The 24,721-nt window shown below is 39.0% G+C and overlaps 1 protein-coding gene across 2 annotated transcripts; it reads left to right on the forward strand.

Moving 5' to 3' along the window:
• The first annotated feature begins 252 nt into the window (after window positions 1–252).
• PLRG1 (pleiotropic regulator 1) lies at window positions 253–15,629 on the forward strand. 2 transcript variants are annotated; one of them, XM_021530167.2, is made up of 15 exons: window positions 253–319; window positions 1,986–2,092; window positions 2,317–2,459; window positions 3,368–3,421; window positions 4,653–4,746; window positions 5,147–5,237; window positions 5,450–5,551; window positions 6,417–6,509; window positions 6,858–7,007; window positions 7,116–7,217; window positions 7,723–7,825; window positions 8,393–8,501; window positions 10,020–10,159; window positions 11,646–11,839; window positions 12,764–15,629. In XM_021530167.2, exons 1-15 carry the CDS (start codon window positions 311–313, stop codon window positions 12,821–12,823), a joined length of 1,551 nt encoding a protein of 516 aa, XP_021385842.1. In that variant the 5' UTR covers window positions 253–310; the 3' UTR covers window positions 12,824–15,629. The 2 variants fall into 2 exon arrangements, with proteins under 2 accessions (XP_021385842.1, XP_077639049.1); XM_077782923.1 differs by having other exon boundaries at window positions 11,771–11,839.
• The last annotated feature ends 9,092 nt before the right edge of the window (window positions 15,630–24,721 follow it).

Genomic DNA, 24,721 nt, shown 5'->3' on the forward strand with positions numbered 1-24,721 from the left:
CTGTGCATGAGGTTCTGCCCACTGCCTCTTGTCCTGTTGCTTGGCACCACCGACAGAGCCTGGTTTCATTCTCCTGTCACCACCCCTCTCTATATTTGTACACATTGCTGAAGTGACTCGCACCGGCTGCTCCGGTAGCGCCAGCGGGGCTCGAACCCTGAACCACCGCACAGCGAGTGGAGGGGTTGCCATAAGCCCCGCCCCGCCGCTTCGGCGCCTCCGCCCGGGCTCAGGCGTCACTTCCGGCCCGGCGCGGGAAGGCGCCGGAAGTGGCTCCAGAGCGGCCGCGGCGGGGGAGCCCGGCGGCGCCATGGCGGAGGTGAGGCACGGGGAGCGGCCCCGCGCCTTCGCTCTGTCGCGGCCTGCAGACGCTCCGGGCGAGACCAGGGAGCGGGAGCGGGTTGGGGCCGGGCGGGAGAAGCGCCGCCCTGCACCCTCGCAGTCCCCGGGTGGGAAAGGGCTGTAGGGATGGTCCGTGGCGGCCCCTCCATCTGCGCGGCCCCGCCCGCTGCGGCCCGGGGACAGCGAGGTGCGGGTCGGAGTGTGCGTGTGTGGCCGGGAGTGAGCAGCGGCTTTGCTTTGCCAGACTTGTGCCGAATGCCGGCGCTGGGGCCCATCGGGCCGCCAGCTCGTCACCAGAGGGGATTGTCCCGCTCTGCTCTGGGGCGGTCTCACCTCGAGTGCTGGGGTTTGTTTTGGGTACCACAACATCGGGAAAAGGTATAAAGCATATGGAGATGAATAGTCAGAATGAATGGTCGGAGTGAGGAATGGATGAAGTCGTTTGCCATATTCAGCCTGGAGGAGAGGGTGAAGGGAAACTTCATTTCAGTTTACAGCTTCCTCTCGAGGGGAAAGCAGAGGAGCAGGCTCCGATCTGATCGTGGATCCGATCTGTGGTGGTCCAAGAGAATGGCCTGAAGCTGTGTCAGGGGAGGTTTAGGTTGGATATCAGGCAAAGGTCAGGGTGGAGGGGTGCTTGAACAGGCTCCCAGGGAAGTGATCACAGCAGCAAGGCTGACAGAGTTCAATGAGCATTTGAACAATGCTCTTGGGCACAGAGGATGTGCCTCTTGGGGTGTCCTATGCAGGGCCAGGAGCTGGACTCCGTGATCCCTGTAAGCCACTTCCAGCTCAGTACATTCTGTTCTGTGATTGTGGGGAAGTGATGCTGTGATGTTTAACCACCAGAAACCTACTGCTGACTCTGTCAGCCAGCTTCTTTTGTGAGGCCTTGCGAGCACACCTGTGGAGGAGGCCACTGGTTTTACAGGTGGTAGAATCTTTACTGTGGAGTGAATATCATGCACTTCTGAAGGCATGTGGGGCTGTCAGAGTTGTAGAAGAAGGTGCAACAACTGCTGCCTGATGCAACACTATGAGCTATTTTTTTTCAAAAAGCATCCATCAAAAATTACTTGCAGCAAGTTTCTTCCCTGTTGGGGAGACATGGTGGTACCTACTCCTCTGTTTGTCAACAGCTGCTGTTTTTGGGTGGTGATTAGCCATGTTAACATGAAGTGGTACTGTACATAGAAATTAATGACTGCTCATGTTCTTTTCACAGTGGTAGTGAAGGAAAATGTACAGGTGGTTTTTGTTTGTTTGTTTGTTTTTCTGAATTGGCTTCTATATTGCTTACATATGAAAACAGAACTGGGAAGGACGTGGGATAAAAGCTTTTATATTCATGGATTTGTCATGTAAATGCCAGTGCAGAAAGTTGGATTAAAGTTTTTGGCTTGCTTTTCAAATTCTTGTAAGTTTTCAAGGAATAGAATACAGTTTTGAATAAACACTGAAGTAAAACAACTGACATAATAACTTAACTTTTTAGTTTCCAAGAATATTAGTGTCTTCTGTGAACCAAATGGTTGCATGTCATAGAACTGAGAAATTGCTACTCAGTTCAATTTATGTTTCAGTTTTCAGTTTTTGATGTAGATCTGTTCAAACTTATTTAAATACTCTTTTCTTTATTTTAGGAAGTGCAAAAGCATTCTGTGCACACACTTGTGTTCAGGTCTTTGAAGAGAACCCATGACATGTTTGTAGCTGATAATGCCAAACCTATCCCATTGGATGAAGAAAGGTAAGTGCTGCTGCACTCAGTGAAGTTTTAAACTCTGTCAGTGATTGCTCCACCCAAGTCAGAAATTCAGATATTTCTGTACTGGCAACAGTGTAGTTTTGAGGGGAGAGAAATATTAGGGTTGTAAAGTTAAGTTTTATGACATCCTCTCTAAGATATTTCAAAACCTGGTAGCGGTTCAGAAAGTGGGGTTCAGTGAGGATTTTGCTTTTCTCTTGCCACAGTCACAAGGTGAAGATGGCTGTCAAGCTGCGCACGGAGTACGGCTCAGTGCTGCACATGCCCACGCTCAAAGAGAACCTGAGGGAGAAAGGAGGCGCCAACACGGGGGATCCCTATGGACACAAACAGTATTCTGGAAATCAAGGTTAGTTGGCCCCTAGTGCTATATTTGTTCTTTCTTTTGTAACAGTCTCAGTGATGTAAAATCTTCAGAATGCAGTCTAGCGTTAATCCACTGGAGATAAATGCAGAAATCAAAAAAAACCCTTTTTTGATTGGTATTTTTTTGCTAGGGTCCACAGGTGGTAAGTGATTCAGAAATCACTTTGCTTTTAACAAAGGAGTTATTGGGTGCTGTGGATTTTTATAGTGATGAATTAGTAAAAAGAGTAATTTTTGGTAACATTAGTGTGTGGAGTTGTTAGTGTATTAGGTGTTACAGTTGAGTAATGTATTTCTTATGTTTGCAAGTTCATGATGGTTAAGGACGTGCTCTTTGGTTGACTTTTGTTTGCTTAGGCATTTTTGTGCGTTGTTTTTTGTTTGGGATGGTTTTTTGTTATTTTGTTTCATAGTATATTTACAGTCTTTTAGCTGTGCAATTTTTAAACCAGAAAATGCTTTATTTCAAATCTGTAGAGTTTATTTAAATATGTGTTTTGTAATGTATAAAATGTGGATGTATTAGGTAGATACCATATGAAAATTACAGACAGCCAAATGACTAGCTTACGTTTCAGACACCCGTGCTGTTTGAATACATGGTATCTGCTTCAAAGGCAGCATGAAGATTTTTTTTCTTGAGTCCTCTTGATAACAGGTCGCTTCACCATTCAAATTAATTGTTTTTTTACAGTTGAGTTTTCTAAAATGGAGATAACCAGAACAACTTAAATTAATGAAAATGAGAAATGTCTAACTACATTGGAGGTGGTTACCAGTTTCTTTTGCTGTGTATGATCTGCTCTCTTTTCCTCTATTTGCTGTTTGAGTGCATTGTTTGCAGAACAGTATAAAATATAACTATTAATATAACATTCTCTTGCACTTTAGGACAAGAAGTGGAGTATATGGTAACTGGTACACACCCATACCCGTCTGGGCCTGGTAAGTAAAATTTTGCAAGTGTTTTATGGATCTTTTGAGTTCCTGTATGAACAAGTTATCCTTCATCCTAGCAGGAGCAGGCTTCCTCTTGATGTGAATCCATACTTAATAGTAGTGGAATGTTGCCTACTTTTTATCACCAGAGCAGAAAGGGGCAGGTTTCACCACCTTGCTCTGGAGAAGAGACTTGAGGGTGTAACAATTTTAGTGTAATAGGATTTTGCCTGTGCTTGTAAGGGTTATGTTTCTGTGTTGTTACACTGGCCATTGCTCATTGCCACTGTTACTGGATCCTGCTGTGTTCTTGGAAGAGCTTAGTTTTAGCTGTTGATCGTTTATTGTTCTTAAGTTCATTATGAGTATAGTGGAAAATCTGTTGTCTTGATTTATAACTTAACAGATGTGAGTGTTCAGTGGACCCTCAACTATTAAAAAACAGGCATAGTTAGTTGCTTCTAACTGTGGGGACAAGAATTGCTCAGTGGCTTCCTTAAATTTAGTGTTCTTTTAATAGAATCATTTATATCAGGGTTGAAAATCGAATTTCTTTCTTCGCTGTTTCTTGCTTTAACCTGAATATTTTGCCCAAATACTGAGTTTGTTGTCAACTGACAGAAGTTGGGTTAGGAAAATAAATAAAGCAATGAGTTAAGTTCACCAGTCTGCACCAAAACTATACTTTACAAAGAGTTTTTAATTTTTTTAGACATTATCTGCTGTTCTTGAGATAAGGTTAAAAATGTGAAGATGTAGTCTGAGATTTGCACTTCAGTAGGACTAAGCCTGTTGTGGTTAGGGCACCACTCTGTGATGCCAAACACTGCATAGGGATGGATTATAGATTGTACTAAAGAGCCCAAGTTAGCAAGTGCTTCACAAGATGATGTTTATTTCTGTGATATTTGGATTTTCATAGCAGTTAAAGCTGGATTTAAAGATGGATGCTGCTCCTAATTAGACTTTTTTTCTTTGTTTCCACTGACATACTGCTTTATCCTCTAATACTCACATATGTAGTAGATCAAGATGGAAAGGTTTTGTGCCAAAATAAAGATTTCAGTGGATTTTAATTGAATGTGAAAATGTTATTGAAGGATGAGAGTTGATATTACAGGTGTGTCAGGCCCTTGTTTGCAGGTATATGTGTATATATATGTTTGTATAATACACTTCTGAGTTCCTGCTTAAAGGAGTTGTCTTCGTTTTTAATGTGTTTTTTTTTTTTTTAAAGGTGTGGCTTTGACAGCAGATACTAAGGTCCAGAGAATGCCAAGTGAATCTGCAGCACAGTCCTTAGCTGTAGCACTTCCTGCTTCCCAGTCCAGGTACTGCTGTGTTACCTCATTGACACTGTTATTTTTGGGAATTGCAAGGCAAATCACAGAAGCTGATATAGGAGCTACTTGGAGTAATAATTTGAATATTCTTAAAGAAACTGCTTTTAGTGTGGACGGGCATTGTTTTTCTGTATGCTTTTTATTTTGTATTGTCACAAGAGGGAGTGGGTAGAAGATGGGACAAGGGAAAATTTGTTTAGTTAGATGATAAGAATGTGAAGCTTTGTGGTATCTCTACTTTGGGGTGGTCAGGCCCTGGAGAGGGTGCCAAGAGGGGTTGTGGACTCTCCATGCTGAGAGGTGTACAATACTCAGCTGGCTGCAGCCCTGTGATCACTTAGCAGGAGAAAGTCGATTGCAACTCATGAACCATTTTCACTCCCCCTAGGCTGGATGCAAACCGGACAGCTGCTGGTGTGGGTGACATTTACAGGCATGCTGGAATATCTGAGCGTTCCCAGCCTCCTGGGATGTCTGTGGTGAGTCTGTTGCACATCTCATAGTCTGTGAGACTGTGTACAACTGGACATGGTGTTGACCAGATTGCTTCTGGATCTGTCTGTGTGTTGTGTGGAGATCTCCTGATTGACTAAATATAATCAGTATTGAGAAGGCAGAATGAGAAAGTTTTAGGCTTTGAACAGAGAGATAAGCTACAAAGTAGAAGAGTAACCCTTCTTTTAATTTACAGGCTATGGTGGAAGCTGGTGGAAACAAAAATTCTGCATTAATGCCAAAGAAGGCTCCAACCATGCCCAAACCTCAGTGGCATCCACCTTGGAAACTGTACAGAGTAAGTTAGAAATTATATTACATGAACGTGCATATAAAAGTAAACATACTCTATGTAAGACCTCAAATAATAATTTTTGTTCTTATTCACAAAAATATAATCAAATATGATTTTAAAATGTGATTAAAAAGGGGTAACAACTCAATGGTATACACGCAGTTTCTCTCTTTGAACCTCTTTTTTACTCTCGTAGCTGTGTTATGATAAATCTGATGGAAGGTTTGCTGTATTTCTGCCTAAGAAGCTTTGTTGTGTTTTAAATCTTGAAATGAGCTGTATGACAGTATATGAAACATGGCATCCAGTGATACCAGTTATGGGGCTTGATTTTAGCTGAATGACTTCAGAGAATTTAGAGAAACTGGCTGTCAAAAGCAAAGCATGTGTTGGCAGAGTATTTCTTGTGAGATCAGTCTCCATTTATTATTGCAAGTGTCCTACTCTCATACCCCTGTTTTGGGGAGAAGAAGGTGATGGTGTGCTTTAAGAGGTTATAATGTTATTTAATGGACAGTGTTTCTGTAATTGTTTTTTGTATAAGCACTATACAGCAGCATAAAGAGTCTGCTCAAATGCAGTCTTTCTCTGCAAAGCTTCGAGTGTTGGAAGTGTTACGGACTCTCAAAGGATGTGAAAAGGTTGCTTATATGAACAGTCTTTCTGTATTGCAGCTTCCCCAAGTCTGGTGTATGTAAATTTCTAGTTTTCTCTTTAACTGAAGTAGAAATCAAGCTGTCTTCAGATCTGATTTTACATTTGACTTTTCTTGGTAAATACTAGTAAATTTCACTGTTGGAGAAGGAAAATTACATCAAAAGGTATTGTACTATTTCTGATACAGAATTTTTTTTTGTTCTTTCTGAAGGTTATCAGTGGTCATCTAGGCTGGGTGAGATGTATTGCAGTAGAACCAGGAAATCAGTGGTTTGTTACTGGCTCTGCTGACAGAACCATAAAGGTAAGAGGTTGGAAGAAATGACTGACAAAGTTTGCAGGGGGTGGGTTTTTTTTGTGTCTTTTTTATTTAAAAGTGTTTCCAGCCCTTGGAAACAGTTTCTTGTTTACTGTTTGCAGAATAATGAACTACAGAACTTTTTTTTTGTTACCTTTTCACAAAGGATTTGTGTAGTAGCACTAGTTCTTTTTTTGAGAGTTCATATATTACATGTTAGTATATGAAGAGCAAGTGTTGATGTGACTGTATTTTTAACTTACATTGCAGCAGCATCAGTTACATCTGGGCTGTTCACCCAGACTTACTGTGTAGCTTTTTCCTTTTTACCTTAAAATACCTGTTTTGGTGCAGATTTGGGACCTTGCTAGTGGCAAATTGAAATTGTCTTTGACGGGACACATCAGTACTGTACGTGGGGTGATAGTAAGTGCTAGAAGTCCATACCTCTTTTCTTGTGGAGAAGACAAACAAGTGAAATGCTGGGATCTTGAATACAATAAGGTAAGCTGCAGTTTCTTTAATTGAAGGAATTGGTAGTAGCAAATACAGAAATCAAAGCATATAGAATATTCTTTCAATTATTACTTTGCATGGTTTTTATTCATCTAGGTCATCAGACATTACCATGGTCATCTAAGTGCTGTTTATGGCTTAGACTTGCATCCAACAATAGATGTGCTGGTGACATGCAGCAGAGATTCAACAGCACGAGTAAGTATAGCATTGTTGTGTTTTAACATCTTGATGTCTGTATTTTACTATCTTCATTTGTAAAAATGAGCACTTAGCAAAAGTTATCATCAATTTAGATGAAATACTAAGATGATTTATGTTAGCTTTGTCTTATATTGTTGATCAAATTGAAAGCCAAATGCACAAATGTGCCATGTCACTTCAGGATAATGTTTTATTTCTTAGTTGAGTAGGTAGACTACATAGTATATGTAGGATTGCTTAGTATTTAGAAGGTGGTATTGGATTATGGTGACTTGAATTATCCATATGCCTGGAAGTTCACTAGCAGGTTCCTGCTGCCCTTGAAATTTGCCAGCTGAGGCAGTTCTGTAATAAATGGTTGGGTGAAAAATACCACCTAAATATGATTTTTTAATCTGTAGGATTATAGTAAGGAAGTGATGTAAATAATGACAGTGCCTAAAATACATTGCATAAGCACCTGTTACTGACCTCTGACATATTTGCTGTGAATTCATAGATCTGGGATGTAAGGACAAAAGCCAGTGTGCACACACTGTCGGGACACACAAATGCAGTAGCAACTGTGAAGTGCCAAGCTGCAGAACCACAAATTATTACAGGTATAGTAGATGTGGTTTCATGAGTAACATGATTGAAAAACCTAATGGTGAATGTGTTTGTTGAGTAATTGTGAGATGTTTTTAATGTTACCTTGGTGAATTTGCTCAAATCTCATACTAGTTTCTGTTGAAAATGGGCCATGCTGTGGTTATTACATACTATTAATGGCATGTTTAAGCAAATATGACTGTACATTGTTTGAATGCTTTTCTGCACTTCCTTTTTTTCCTGGTGTTGTCATTTGTGTTGCAATATGTATTGAGACTTGCATTTTCTGTAATATTTCAGTTCTCCCCATTTCAGTTAGGGAGTGTCCAATACTATGGTTAAGTGTTCACCTTTGTTCCCATTCTGTCAAATTCCAGCTTTGCAGTGTGACTTCTTAGTTCTTGGATTTAAAACTGGCTAAAAATATTTTTGCAATCTGGCATCATCTTCATCTCAGGTGACATTAGCACAATATTTATGTCTCTCTCACATCATTCTGGCTGCCTTAGCAAAGTAGTGATTATGATAAAATCAAGGTGATGGTTTCTACTTTTTTTTTCAATTTCTTCTAATTGTAGGCAGTCATGATACTACCATACGGCTCTGGGACTTGGTGGCAGGCAAAACTCGTGTTACTTTAACAAATCACAAGAAATCTGTAAGAGCAGTAGTGCTGCATCCAAGACAGTAAGTTTTCTTTATTCTGTTACACTTTCACACTTTTTTGAGAATTGAAGAGAGCCAATGTGAATGATGATCTAGAATAGTAGAGCATAATAACTTGAGAAACTAATGCACTTAGGATGATGCAAAAAGGTACATATCAATTATCAGCTTTTACTGCACTGATTGTGCTTCCCTAGTACTGGCATTGGTGTACATTAGGAATCCTGAGAATGCCTTATATCCCACAGAATTACTTTTGCGTGTGACTTTCATTCAGTCCTTAAAACTCAGTGATACGTAAGGCTAATAATAAATATGTAACTGAATGGTTGTGAGCAGAAATTGCAGTAGTTTTGTAATGTGCCTATGCACACATGTGATTAATGCTAAAGGAGACAGTGATTAATAGAATGGTCTTTCTTTTGAATATGTGTTTCACTGCACAAGACATTTCAGTATTAACTGGCCTTAAAACAAAACTCAGTGTGAGAATTGAAGCTTTGAAGCAGATGTTCTTGGAAGTGCTCTGAATTTAGGTGCTATATTTAGATGCACAACATTTAGATGCTATACAGCATTTAGATGGTATATTTTGATGCTCTTTAGATCCCCATTAAAACAATGGAGAAAAGGAGTTCACATAGAACTTGATTGCTTCTGTGCCTTTAATATTTTAAAATTGCATTCTATCAGAAATTCAGAATCTTTGATATGAATAAACTCTGTTCCAGTGTGTGCCTGAAAAATTGTATAGCTGGTTAGCTATACAAAAAGCCTCTATTTTACTCACATTCTGAAAAAAAAGTAATTCATGTTTCAGCTTCATAAATTACACCTTTCTGAAAATAGACTTGAAGTGTTCTTGTCAAATGGTAGTGACTGTCAGCCTATAGTTCAGTGTTTCTAATTTTTTTTAATGCTGTGGTATTTTCTTGTAATACTCGACTTCTTTATTTGTAGTATCTTTTAAATAGACAGCAAATTCTCTGGACATTGTGGCAAATTAAAGTATTCCTACAGGGGCTACCCAAACAACTGTGTAACTGCTTGCACATCTTAAAATGAAGGAAATTCTTATTTTGGGGTAACTTGGTGGAAGAAAATGTCTTTCGTAGTTACATTTTTACAGGGCTTTTTCCTTGCTTATGTAATTTTGGAAGACTAGTCATTAATCTATGCTTGGGGTTTGTTGCCTTTCTATTCTGTTACTTTTGCTGATCATGCCCTGATACCTGAAAGTTTGCCAGAATAACAACTGAAGAGAACTTAATGTGCATTTTAAATGTTCGTTTGCATATTAAATCCTATGGCATATAGGATGTTATAAAGTTTAGTTTATGAAGCAGAAAGAAAACAGTATGAATAGGTAATTCATGACTTCATAAAATTGCTTAATTTCATGTGAAGTAAACATGTCAGAAAAGCAGTTTTAATATTAAGCAATTCTGCAACTAGCATTTATCAGTAGTTTTAATGAACAACATTTGCTCTCACTACAGCTATTTTGAGCTTTAATATACTGTGTTTATTTTCTTTCAGTTACACATTTGCATCTGGTTCTCCAGATAATATTAAGCAGTGGAAATTCCCTGATGGAAACTTCATTCAGAACCTCTCTGGTCACAATGCTATTATAAACACACTGGCTGTAAATTCTGATGGTGTTCTGGTTTCAGGAGGTAAAAATGAGAAATACACATTCCTCTACTCTCTCCCATGTATATGTGTCTGGAGATCCTTAGTCAGGGATGCTCATGGAACTCTGCTTCACCTAGGCCTGTCAGCCTGCTGTAGGACATAATTTCATTTCGTAGTGAGTAAGGCCACATTCATGTCCTTGGATGTTTCTGAGCTGCACGTAAACAAAATAAAATTGAAGGACTTCTAATGTACTGCAGGGAAGAGTTTTCCTCTTCTCAGCTGGCTGCTGCTGTGGGGCTCCAGAGTCCATCTTTTATGATCTGGTGGTTATTAGTGCCTCCTCTAGAGTTAGCTGCATGTTGAGGCAGTGAGACTGGATAGAGGATGTAGAAGCATCTTGCTGAAGGTGACTGGGAATAAGGCACTTGGGCCAGTGTACCTTTGGTCCTGTAGGCTAGGGATGTGGAGGAAAATGGAAATGTGCTAAGCAGGAGTTGGGAAAACAGCCAATTAAATTGTCACCTTACTCTGGTTATGTTTCTAACTATGTGCAAAAGGGGCCCTTGATTTTAAAATTTGGATAAAGGTGTATTTTACAAATGGCTCATCCCCAGTAAGATCAAGAACCTCAGAAAATACTGGAATAGACTAACATGTCTTTATTATTATTTGAAGACTTTCAGATTATCCTTTTAAGAATTTTTTATGTTAGGAGTAGCTGAGTCTTAAAAAACACCTTCTCCACATAAAAAAAACCTATTATCATTTTACTGATATTAATTGCAACCTTTAAAAAGTTAAAATTTGAGTATCAGTTCTCCCCTTTACATCCTTGCGCTATCTACAGCAGCTTCAGACAAGATGATGCTGAATCAAAAGTTGATTTTACTTTGGAGTTTTCTACTGTAGAAACACCTTTCTTGAAACATCTGGCTTTCTAGTCTAGCTGGCATATGTGGAGAAATTTAATTTTTAATAGATCTGTTTTGGCTAGATAATGCTTTTGAAGGATATTGGGTTTTGTAACTGAAAAATTTTGAGAGCATCCTTCTGAATAGAGTTCAGATTGCTGTGAGTGCCCTGTAGCTGATGCCAGTAGCAGCAATACTGGCAGGAATGACATCTCTGCAAAAAATAAACCTACTTTGCATTAAGTAAGAGTCCTTAATATTCTGATATCTTTGGGGGGATGATGCTGCCTCATTCAACTTCAGTGGAGCTTCTCAGCAGGGTGCTTGATATTCAGAATACCAGCCCTTATTGTGCCTCCAAAAACAACTTGCTGAAGTTGCCCTGTGATGTAGTGTATCATCTCTCACGGTTATCTGATTAAAATCTGAATGAGTTTCTGAGGAAGGAAAACAGCAGAAAATAGGAAAATTTGTAGGGTGTACTGGGCTATTCTGCATGAATGTTGTGTGATGTATTCTGATGTATTTACTAGTTGTTCATGATGCTGTTTTTAGAAAATACATAGAAATTAACTGGTCAGAATACTAAATTTGTTTAGTTTGTTTGTTGTAGCTGATAATGGCACTATGCACCTTTGGGACTGGAGAACTGGATACAACTTCCAGAGAGTACATGCAGCCGTACAGCCAGGTTCTTTGGACAGTGAATCAGGAATATTTGCTTGTGTTTTTGACCAGTCAGAAAGCAGATTGCTAACAGCTGAAGCTGATAAAACCATAAAAGTATACAAAGAAGATGATACTGCGGTATGTCAAAGTGTCTTTTTAAAGTATTTTCATAAAATCAGAAAAATTTAGACAAATATGACACATACCTCTAGGAGACATGTTCAGACTTATATAACCCATTTTGTTGAAGTTTGAAAGACCTCTGTATTAGCATTAACAGGACAATAGCTAATTTCTGCATTCCTAATTATTGTTACATGCTGTAGTACAAATAAGTGATAGGTCTGTGAACTCTTCTGTAAAAGGCCTTTGTGTTGAAGTTTGGAGAAATTGAATACGATCCTGTACACTGAGTTTTGAACCCAGTGGGAAACTGTGTGGGGTTGTATTGATAAAAATGTGGGAATCAGCAAAATGATTGCACTTTTAAGGTTTACTGTACTTATTTATATGATCTAGATTAGTTACTGGCCTTTTTAGAATTTAGAGTCAAGATCTTATTTTCAAACTGTTATTCTAAAATATGAATTCATTTACCAGTGAAAAAGACAGCAGATGATTGTACAGTCTATCAGTGTATATCTCCAATATAAAGAATGTCATAATTTTTATTAAGTGTTGGAATTTTTCACTGAATTAAACTAGGAGTAAGTCTTAGATATAAAGAACCAGGAATTTTTTATCTTTTTTGAAGTTGGGCAAAATACACTCCATGACATCTACTGATACTGATGTAGATATGTCTGTCACTGGTAACCTGATCATTTTCCTTTTTGGAAAAAAAAAAAAAGACAAGTCCAGAACAAGTATTGCTATGTACTTCAGACAGTAAGATGATAGAAATTTTAATCTGGGTAAATTAATTACATTGTAGATTAGGTATTTATAATGCTACATATGAAATAGAGTACATATACTTCATAAGTAGTATTTTAAACTAAACCTTAATTATAGGCGAGTTTAAAGTTTAAAATAATCCTTATGCTATTCTTTTCCCTTTAGACTGAAGAAACCCATCCTGTCAGCTGGAAACCAGAAATTATCAAGAGAAAACGATTTTAGTGTGGCAACATACTACTTCTGTAATTTTGTTTTGGCTTTCCTGAGAGCATTCAGTCACATTTTGTTCTGCCTAGAAGAGCAGAGCAAGAAGTCAGCTAAGTCATTGCTATTTCAACATGTTTTATAATAAATTTTATTTCTCTTTCCTTTTGTCTTTTTTTGTTGCGATTCCAGCAAACCAGTTGAATCTTAACTTTGTGGAGCATGCATGGTTCATGAAAAAGATGTCCAGGTGGTTATTTTTTTAGACTTACACTAAATAAATTCTTACAAAAATATTTTGATGAGCTAAGTTGTCTGAAACACCCTTGCTTGACCTCAAAAGTTAATCACAAATTTATGCATAGAAGTCATCTTCTGGAAGTTCCTTGGGGACACTTTCACATTTTAGCCTATTATACATAGGCTAAGTCTATACTAAGTTAGAGTTACAGAGTAATTTAGAAACAAGCAGAAAAACAGATTTATAAGGTATAAACCTTGTTATAAACACGGCCACTGAGCATTGCTGGTGCTGTGTTATTGAAGGAAATGGATATTCAGAGTGTATCTTTCCCAGGAAAGTGTTCAAATGGATGCACTCATTTTCACTTAGTTATTTCAGTGTGGGTCTTCTGTAGCAAGGACCGCTGTCAAATCATTTTGTTTGCAGGATCAGTTGACTTTCTTTGTCGATTGACTGTTTGTTTTCTTCAGTTATCTAAAGCATATATGACAGTAGAGTGCAGTGAACTTTTAAAACTCAGCTAGAGGAAAAGCTCTTAAGTAATTTAAGCCTTATTTTACAGGTTGTTGTCTTCCCATGATATTAGGATGGAATTTAAAATAAACTGTTATTGAAAGATAGTTTGTACTTCTGAAGGGACAAATCTTTCACTGGCTCTACAAATAGTCACGTAACAAGCAGTAAACACATAAACCTCCTTGCTACTGCTTATCTGTGATGTCTGTGCTGCTCTAAAGTACTTTGTTTTCACAGGGCAGTGGAGAAAATACTTTTCATCTGGCCATTCCATTATTGGCAAATTTGCTGGCAAGTCTTATGCTGAGTAGATGCTGAAAATTAGTCTGTGGCCTCATTGGTACAAAGCATTGATGTCAAGCACGTCACAATAATTACTTCTATTCTCTACCAGTTTGACTTCTTTCAAATCTAGGATTTATGTTAGAGAAGTGAGTTATTTGCAATGTAATTTACAGAAAGCTAGTAAAACTAAATGTTGTTTATATTATGACAATTTTTGTCTTTTTTATGCTACATAGGAGGTCTTGTATTTATAATCTGAATGTTTGACAATGTTATTTTAAGGGAGTACATGCTGCATAAATAACTGAATTTTAGTTGACAGCTACTATCGGAAGTAACTTCACAAAATAGGAGGGGAATATTTGGTATATGAGTTGGATTAAGCATCTTTTATTTCACTGGTAATTTGAATTTTTCTGGATCTTGATTACAGTTCTTTCCATGTTAACTAATATAACAGTTAAAAATCCAGATTGTGGTTTATGCATGTTGTATGCAGTTACTAATGCTTCATTCCAGAAATCAAGGAATTATTGGTGTTACACAGAATTTTGTTGCTCACAGTGAAATCTTCTTTAGGAAACCAGAGCAGAGAGAAACAACTTGAAAAGATGTGGGTTTGTTGAGGATTTTTTTAGTTTCATTTTGTTTGGGTTTTTTTTAAGAAGTGTCTGATTTTTTTTTTTTTTTGATAGCTTGGAATGAGGAAGGAGAAATTACAGCTCTAGATATGGGCCATAGTTCTAGCACGTCTTTTCTGTACTGACACTTTGCTTTAGGAACTGCATTTATTTTACTCTTTATAATTTTGAAGAGAGATCAGAAAGTCTCCTTAAGAACCTATGTTTCTTCTTTGGATTGCAGGAATTTGATATCTTAGGGCAGTGGTTACAAGAAGATTTCTTTTTTGTGCCCTCAGTAAAGATTTTGTTTATACATTAAAGTCTTTGCACTATTACTTGGGATAATGTTTCCTTTTGGCCCTAGGATAGGCTGCCCCTGTTTGAAGTGTTGATTTTTTTTAAAGTGTATTCTTGAGCATTTGATTCACTTGTTCGTTTCCTTCCCAGTATTTTTTTCTTCTCCTTGACAGTAATGTGAATATCATCACATGTTTTTATGTAAGTGTTGTTTATGGTGCATCAAGATTATCAGATTTCATCAAAGTACTTCTCTGATGATGAGTAAGCCTGGATGGTGACATACGTAGGCCTGATCATGTAGGCTATGCAGTGACATCAGGTTTGTCCATGTCAGTCATAAGATGAAGGAAAAGAGGAGGATCTGATCTACTGGTTCGATTATCCATGCTTCTGGGAAGGGTCACAATGCAATGTCAGTTTGAGTAATCTTGAATGGGAGTCTAATCACAGAAAATTATTATTGTCTTTAATTTCATAAAATTTGATGTTGTCTTCTATATATATCAAATAATGTCTACCACAAACCCTGAGATTTGTTTTATACTGTGTATAAAATTGCAGAGAAGTGAGGAAATGGGTTTTGTTTGTAACATAAAAAAGTGGAACTGGTAAAGTAACGAATTTTCAGATCACTCTGTTTATACTGAAGTATACAGAGTCAGCTGTGCAGCTACAACACTGTTGTGTTGCTAGCAGCATAAGAGTTGTGCAGAGCAGTATGTATTTGGCAACTGAAAAGCTTACAGAAACAAGTGTCTAACAGCAGCTTCTTTTTTGCTGGATTGGAATTAAAGTGCTATACCTGATGTAAGCAACAGCAATTTAGCAATCAATAAAACCTTCCATACAATACGAATTCATGTCTTTTTTCCATTATGGTTTTATAGTAAAAAGAAAAAAACCAACTGTATTGAAGTGAAAGTAATTCAGTATCAACATGGACTGTTCCCATAGCACAGTAAGAAATATTTTTGCACGTCAGCTGTAATGGGAAAAGAGAAACTATTGATTGCTGTTTTATGCAGAGCTTCCTGTCTGCATGAAGGGATTAGCAAAACAGATACAGAATTGTTCATGCATTTTCTCTAGCATGTTTGTATAAAACATCAAAATACCTCTGGAGTTAAGTAAGTGTTCTAGGACAAGTTCTGGGTGAGAGTTTTGTGGTGGGATCATCCCTTAGGTGTTAGTCTTCTATTGCTGAATCTATGTGGGTAGGGTTTGTAACACTTAGTTGTGCACTTAGGTCAGGAGCATGTTCACTTCTTTGAGGTGCATGTTAGCACCAGGGTTTTGTTAACCTTTCTTTAGGGTTTTTGTTTGAATATAAAGAGTACACACGCCCCAAACTTGTATCTAAAGGGTGGATTATTTGGAGGCACTCACCTGCAAATTAGACCTCAGCAGTAAAATAATTGAGCTAAATGTCTGTCTCCTTGCAAGGAAGGTTGAAATCACTGACAAGAAAACTGTAGTTGAAAATGCTTGGGAAATTCATATTGTGGTGGGGTATTTTTTCTTTCCTCAAAAATCCTGCACACCTTACCCTTGTTTTTGAGAAGTGCAGTAATGTGTGAAATGCTTATTTCTGCCAATGTGGTTTTGCCACCTTTGCTTTACTTTTTAGGGAGAGCATGTCTTTGCAAAGCATGTCACCTTTAGTCTTTCTGCTCCAGTAACAATTCTTGAGCTTTTAGATGCTGCAAATGTCTTTTTTTTTCCCAGGTGAGGCATCACTAAGAGAAGGGATGAAGGGTTAAGTCCTTCAGAGCAAGGGAGTGCAAGGGAGAGTCAATGCACCATCAGAATGAATTATGAGTACTAAAGGCTACACGTAGAGAAAAATAAGATTTCTCAGAGATCAGATGAGAAAACTGTAATTAACTGAAACCTCTCAGGGAGGCGAAAAGTCTTGTGGAAGAATTAAGACTAAAGGAGACTAGAGCTACTATTTGAAAGCTTGCTATATTTACCTGGCAGGCTTTAGTAGAGGAGGCATTTTTGGATTAGATGAGTATAAATGGAAGAATGGAGGAGCAAGAGTGTGTTAATGGGGGAACAGCCAATGGTGAAAATGAAAATGTGGGCACCTTGATGCAAATAATCTTTTTACACCAAGCTAGAAATGCATTTCTGAAAAGTGCAGGTGTTGTATATATCTGCATGTTCCAGTGCCCTCATGCTTCAAATTATAACTCAGTATACTACAGAAAATTCAGTGGCAGGTGAAGAATTGTGGACCACTGCAGGATGATAAATCTGGAGGGATTTGCAGCTACACTGGGATTTTCACTGAGGAAGTGCTTGCAAGTACAGTTCTAAACAAGGCTTAAAAGTAAAGTTAAAAGTTTGCATGGTGAATATCCTTAAAAAAAAGGCTATTTGTTTTTACAGCTGATTGAATGTAGGGATTACCTTACAACACTGAGTTTGTTTTTTTTTTTCTCACAGGTGGGTGGTGAGCTGAGGAATGAGAAGTGAGTTTATAGCCACAGAATATCATGCTGACAGGATGCATTGCTGTTGGGAGACTTGTCCCAAGTAAGAGTGTAGCTTGTGCTACAGAAAAACCTTTGTGCTACATCCAAAAGTGTTTTGTTGTTTGTTTTTTTTTAATCTGGGAAAAGACACTATAAATCATAACATGACTTAACTATTTCCAAGTAAACCCCCTTGACAAGCAAACTTCCTGCACTGACAACTAGAGATCTGCTCTCAATAAAGCAGCAACACAGATTATGAATATAAGAACTCCATATAAAAATTTGAGCTGCAGCTGCCAGATGAGTCACATTTCATGTCCTGTAGGTATATTAATTCTTTCCTGCTCATTCAACATCTTTTCTTTCCATGCAGCATGCTAATGAGCATGTTTCTTTTAAAGTAAGCTTGGCAATACAATCTGACCAGAATCTATTAATTATGTTAATTACTTTGGAACTGAAAATCCCTGTGAAGGAGTTTTGTGTTGCCCGAAATCAAACTTTAACAGGGAATTCAAAAGTAATTAGTAATCAATCACAGTAGGTAAATGAAAGCATAGATAAAATTGCTTGCTGCTTTAATAAATTAATGTAGTGAAGTGCAGTTTATTTGTTTTCCTGGGAAAACCTGATTTTTTTTTTTTTTTTCTCATTTTGTGATTTTTTTGGTGGGGTTCTAAATGTCCTTTAAATGTATGAGAGGAAAGAAAACTGCTGGTGTTTCTACAGTTTTAGTTGCCATGCAGTTGCCAGTTCAGTGATGCAGTTTTTCTGGAGTGATTAAAATGGCAAAAGATTCACACGCTGAAGAGAACGTCCACACACTGCCTGTAACATAACCCTGTGGCAGTGCAGTTTTAGTTTTGTATTCTCTCACAGGTTTCAATTTCTCAGTTTTTGTTCTTGGGAAATTTAATGGTGAAAACACTGCTAAGAAGTTGGAAGCTATCTCTAGCCCGTATCTCCAGTCTGATTAATTATGACCTGGTAACTCCTTTCTTTTTTCCCTCTTCCCCCAAACTTGTCCTGGCCTTCTTCCATCAACAACATCCCTGAGGAGCCTGTGAGATCTTCAGCTGTTCTGGAGAGCTTCATGTTGGCCAGGTGCAGCAAGCAGTGCTATCGATTGTTCTTTCAGGTCCCTGTGTGATCCAGCCTTGCTGCATCAAACATTCTGACAGAACTATGCAGGGGGAAGTGTTTTGTGGTGGGAAGTTGTTCTTGGATACAGAAAATACTGACTGAATAACTTGATATTCAAGCTGCTGCTGATAGATAATAGTTCTGCCTCCATCCTTACAGTTCCTTTCACTCTACTTGATTTTTCTTGAGAAATGGTAGTAGTACAGCACACTGAGTGTAAGATGCACTAGTGGTTGTTAACAATGCCTCACATTGGTTTTAATAACAAAGTCTGACAACAGTTTTCACATTCGTAACAGAAAATAGGCAAGCGGTAAAGGCTGAGAGTGAATGAGGCATACACAAAGGAAACCTAAACCAAAGTGAGGAAGATGTTCAAGTAAATCATGTCGGGGTTTTTTCTCTTTTTAACTTGTTCAGCTCAGCTGTGTGCCCAGTAGCAGTTGCTAAACTGTTGTATCTCATGGTCAGCTCCTCTCACCGCGATTCCCCGAGCGGTGCCGTGCTGGGCGGCGAGGGAAGAGAACGGGCGGCCGCTCCCCCTGGGAAGCTCTGCTGTCCCAGTTGGTGGTGGGGAACAGACAGAGGCGACACGGGACTTGGGGGTGAACTGGATGGTTTATTCAGTGAGCCCCACGACCCTGTGGGGAGGGCAAACAAAGGTTTTATACAGGAATTCAAGAGGTGGGGTGTAGGAACTATAACCAATGAGGGTAGGGCTGGGGAGGAGTTTAGGATGGGACTAACATAGCACAAACCTATCAGGGGAAACGGGAGGGGAGTAACACAAAGTAAGCAATAGGGTGTTGAGCCTCACCAAATAGACAGAGAATGCTCTGGAAGCAGGGGAGGGGGCTAGGAGGAATGACAGGGAAAGGGAGGATTAGGTCAGAGCTTGGGAAGATTGACAGCTACTGAAGAGAGGTGGTGGGGGGGGAGGGGGGTTGAACATACACAGAGCAAATATCAAATTAAAGAAAAACACACCACAACACTAAAACCTCAGCATTCCACTGAGAAATGTTCAGGCTAACCTGGCTGACTGTCCTGGCAGATGCTTTGTATTGGTGAAGCTGAGATGGGGATATTCTGGTGGAAGAATCCCAAAATCTCTGTGAATGAAAAGCTGTCTTTGTGATGAGAAAATGTCTGGCTTTTTTCTGTTTCACAGTTTCTTATTTTCTTAAACCCCATAGATAGTTGCTGTGAATAGTAAGCAGATCTAGTATTGCAGATAATAATGACCTCTAAATTGTGGTCAAACTTTAAATTGTCTTAAAATTTTGGACTCAGGAATATTCCATGACATACAAGTCTCATGATAACACGGTACCTATAGAGAAATAAAAGAAAAAATCTCATTCAAGGAGCCATTACCAATAATGGTCACAAGTAGAAAATGGGAGAACTTTCTACTCTGGAGGATATTGCATCTCCGTACATGTCTTCCAAAAAGAAAAGCCTAAATGTTGTTTCACTGTTCAAAGGGGGGACAAAAGGATGGTGAGGCGAGGTGTGTTTATAAAATGAAGACCTAGAACACAAATGTCTGTGTGCTGTTCTGTGCGTGCCTTACACCCTGCTTATACTGCACTGGTTAATTTGAAACAACTCTGGTGAAAACTGATACCTGTGTGGAGAGGTGTGTGGGATGTGACAAACAGAATTTGTGATTTTCTGCAGGACACGCCTCACAGTTAACCACTAGAATCAGCATGTTTTAAAATAACACAGCTGTTGTCACTCTTACCTCAGGGCAATACTGTGTTTTCACACTGTTTTCCTTGCTTTAAGACTTGTCAGTTCTCACTTTTTTTATCTTAGTGCTTTTCTCTAGTGTAGACAGGACCAAAGTAGTATGTGGTTGAATTTAGAAATGTTCCTGTTTAAAGAATACACTTTGCTCATCCTCTTTCCTTTTCTTTCTCTTTTTTTATTTTTTTTCCCTGAAAGGTTTTCCTGTAGATTCTCACAGGCAGTTCATGTGAAGTCACTTCTCTCTTTCAGTATAAGGGGAACATAATTTGTATTATGCAAGAGAGAATAAAGTTAATGTTCCCTGAGAAACTTACCTTGGAAAAAATTAAAATGTCTTAGCTTCACATTTTGATGATAAGTAGTTATAGTCAGCTAAGCCTCTTACAAAAATACGTTTGATTCTCAGCTTTTAAAATTCCTTTTCAGTGCTTTTAGTTTTCCTTAGACTGCTGTAATTTCCCCCTGTGCTGAGACTGATTTGGACAGTGGTCAGCACAGTGAGATGCTGCTTTCCTCCTTCCTGCTTGCACCCTGTCCTTCCCCTTTCTCAGCCTGCCCCTTCCAGAATGGAGGGAGGTGGTGGGCAGAGACACAGCCACATCACTGTCCCCCCAACCCAGAGCTCTGCCCCTTCTTCCACTCCTACCAAAAGCCTCTTTGTTGGTTCATGAGCAGAATAAAATAATAATATGTTATTTCCCTCCTGAGCACCAGAGACCAACAAAGAAATGAGTGCATTACAGGGGAAGAAGAAATGGGTTTCTTGATGCCTAGAGGTCAGAAAAGGATCACCTGCTGGAAACACTGGAGTTGTGTTTATAGGGTAATGTCTTTAAAATTCACTGTGGAGTTTGTAGAAACTCTAAAGCTGTTTTGCTGACAGCATTGTTGCTTCTCCTGTCTGAAAGCATCACAACAATAAGAATAATGGTTGTAATCTATAATTTGACACAATTATAAGGCACACTGAGCATAGAGTTGCATTTTTCACATGTTTTCCACCAAATAGCTATGTATAGTTTTGGTTTTTTTGGGGTTTTTTTTGTTTGTTTTTTTTGGTTTTTTTTTTTTGCATTTGAAATGGGACTGATAAGTATCACTGATTCACTCCATTGGATTTCTAATTTTTTTTTTTTTGCAAGGTCAATGCAGTTTGGGAAACAGAAATTCTACATCTGCTTTGCTCATTGCCTCCCTGCAATGTCCCTAACAAATACACAGCCTGAGCAGTAACTAAGCATAGCACAGAAATGGATCCTGCCCCATGATGTTATGTTTAGTTCCTGTTCAGGGGCTCAACAACTGTAGTTACTTGCAAAGCTTGTTTCTTACAAATCTCTGGGGGTTGCTGGAATGGCTTTGCATCCAGGCTATTGGTCCAAATATTAGTATTGAAGCATTTTTGCTACTAAAATCCAAAATGTTTCCTACTGGGATCAAGGTGGTGTAGGTCTGCCAGCCCTGGGGGCGATGTCTCAGTTTGGAGGTTTTCGCACAGGTACTGAGGTAGATCCAGCCTGTGCTGCTCCATACAGGTCCCACCTCTTGCCACCCTTTCCTAGGAACTAGTGGCAATGACAGCAGCTTCAGCAGGGCAGTGTGAGCTATTTGGAAATGTGCCCAGCTCTTTGGGCTGTTTGCTGCCTGGTCATCCGTCCCCACCAACACACACTGCCAAAACCTGGCCATGCAAACCCCATAAAACCATCTACTTTTCATGCTGGATATTAAGCTTGGAGAAAATAAAGCATATGCACATTACTGAGAAAATTTTGGGAAGCTAAATTTGCAGTTGGTATTTCACATTGTTTTCTCCTTTTAAATCAAGACGTGAATGTTGTGATATGCACTCTGTGTGTATGGTGACCCTTGCTGTTGCATCCCATAATGGGAGGAGGGAGAGGAAGTGTTCTTGTACTTGCTCTGCTCTGAAGTCTTCTTTGTCTTGCCAAAATTTCTTCTTTGGCATTTTTTCTGTATCTGGCTCATTGAAGCCATGCATTTGTTTTCCATTAGTTGCCTCAGTTAATATGATGAGTTTCTTTATTATTATTTTTAAATACTCCATTTAAATGAAAACACACCCTCATTCAATGGTCTGATAAACTGATGTTATTTGTTGTCTTTGCCTCATGTCCTTCTTTTCACTCATTTTCCTTCTTTTTCACTTTGATCCACATCTTTGAGCCAGCTTTGCTCATGCATACATCATTTAATGTGTTTTCATGTGTATGGTACTGCACACAGAAATCCCCAGTGTGAGCCCAAGCCTGCTGTGAGCTCTGCCCAGCTGACCTGTGTGCTGAGAACAGGACACTTGGAGGTACCAGGGATAAGATGGTGAAAAAAGCAAGGTGTGGTTAAGAAGCACTAACATTTTTGAAATATCTCTCTTGGCTAGTTGATCGACTCACTTTCTATCTACTTACATTTTCCACATCTGTTTTGGGCTTTTTCTCCTTTGACAGAAGGAAATAGAAATAAAAAGTACACAAGAGAATAAGTATTGAGAAGTAACACTGAAGCAAGATTTTTCATGTGCTTTATGTCTCGTATAAACCCACCACAGAAGTAGGGCCATAGGATCAAACCTCCCAAACTTCATACTATAAAATTTATTCTATTAAACCCCTAATTTTTCCTCTTTTCCCTTAGCAGAGATTTAAGCCAACATATAAGTCTTGAATCTTGCCTCATAGACCAAATAAATCCACCCAACATACACTGGCAGAGAAATTTAAAAGTTACATTGTCCCCATGACTGCATTTTGTAAAATGTCTTTTCTCTGCCAGCACTTTTGGTCATAAGCCCTCTTCAGCAAATTCTGCAGTTACATTTGTGCTCTGAATCTGTACTAGTAATAAAAGGGGAGGTGATTTCTACCACACTGATTGGTTTTGTATTTTTTTTAAATCAGTAAATGTTTATCAGGGTGAGGCAGCCAGAGAGACTATGCTGGGCATACTGGGATGGGGTGTTTTAATTAATTCTGAAATGTTCTAACTGCATTAATGTGTTGCTTCTTTCTTTCATGTTCTTTCCCAATTCAGAAGGTGATGAACCGAGGGATCAATATTTGTTCTGTCTAAACACCTGTTCAAAATTCCAGTTTGAACTATTTTCTCATTGTTGTGCCTTTGCCTTTTCTTGGTGTTTCTTCAAAGAGGGAAAATATCCCTAGGCTGAGATACTAGCCAAAGAGTTTTGTCTCTCTAACAGAGAGGTCAAAAAATGTGAAGTGGCTTCTGAACTAGGACACACAAAAGCTCCCTGCATTGAATGGCTGCTTTAGAAGTAGGTTTTGAAGAGGGAATTGCATCTCCCAGCACTCTGGTGAGGCTTTTTAATATGTTAGCTGATGGGAAGAAGGAAAGCCAGGCATGAGTTTAAAGAGGAGTAATTTAGTAGGAAATCAAAGTCTCCCAAGAGAGAATTTTAACACTCTTCATCCTCCCCCAGAAAAATACTTATTATCCCAGTTATCTTCACCTCTTGGGGAGTTTTTTACCTGTGATCAGCAGCAGTTTGATGTCCTTGGATATGCTGTGTTGCTGCCCGTGACTTGAGTGCATGGGAGAATAATTTCCCATGTACCTGCCTAGCCTCCATGCCCTGGCCAGAGGCAGTCCTTGGCAGGAGCCTGCTTCTGTCCCAGCCTGTTGTGATTCACTGCCCAGTTTATTGGTGCAAATTGAGGCAGCTGAGATTAATTCACAGAAACATGAAATGCTGGCCTGCATCTTGTCCTGTGGCTGCAGCAACGCATGTGGAGGAGCAGCAGAAAGCTGTGAGAGGTAAGTCATACACTGCTCCCAGGATGGCTATGTATCCTCCCGGAACACATTTTTCTGCCCCACTTTATTCTCCCTGGTGCTCAGGTCATTGCCCTTTTACTTGTTGAGAGGAGTTTCAATGTATTTCCCCATCCTCAGCCTTTCCACTTTGCCATTTATTCCTTGCTTCATGATTAACTGTGTTTGAAATTGTACACAGAGGCATGTACAAGTGGAAAACCAAAGGAGAAGTCCCATACTGTGCTGTTACTATTAATGGCAGGGCTAGCAGCCAGCGAGTTCACTTGGTTATGCCAAACCCAGATTAGACAGTACAAAGCCTGACAATTTGGTATTATTTTCTGGAGAAATTTTTCAAAGTCTATTTTCTAGCGGGGAGACAAGACTGCATTTTGCATGAAAATAATAACTTTCTTTAGCTGTGGAGCGAACACAGAGCATCTGCCTAATATATATATATCCAAGAAAATGTAGGCAGAAAATGTTAATTTTGGAACTTAGTGGATGAAATTTTGTCCCTTTGGAATAAATGGGAGATTTGCCATTGACTCCAGTCAGGCAGGCGTTTCACCCGATACTTTTTACATATGTTTTTATATGTTACGATAATTCGTGAATGAACTAAAATAGTCCTGTGGAGAATATATGAGGATTGTTCTTCTCTGGCTTAGGGGGAGCAACCTTCATTTATATTGGGGTCCTTGGAAAGAAATATGGATAGGAGAGTCTTTACTACATTAACAATACATACTTCATCTTGTATCTCTGT

This window comes from Lonchura striata, chromosome 4, assembly GCF_046129695.1.
Source record: "Lonchura striata isolate bLonStr1 chromosome 4, bLonStr1.mat, whole genome shotgun sequence".
Taxonomy (NCBI): domain Eukaryota; kingdom Metazoa; phylum Chordata; class Aves; order Passeriformes; family Estrildidae; genus Lonchura; species Lonchura striata.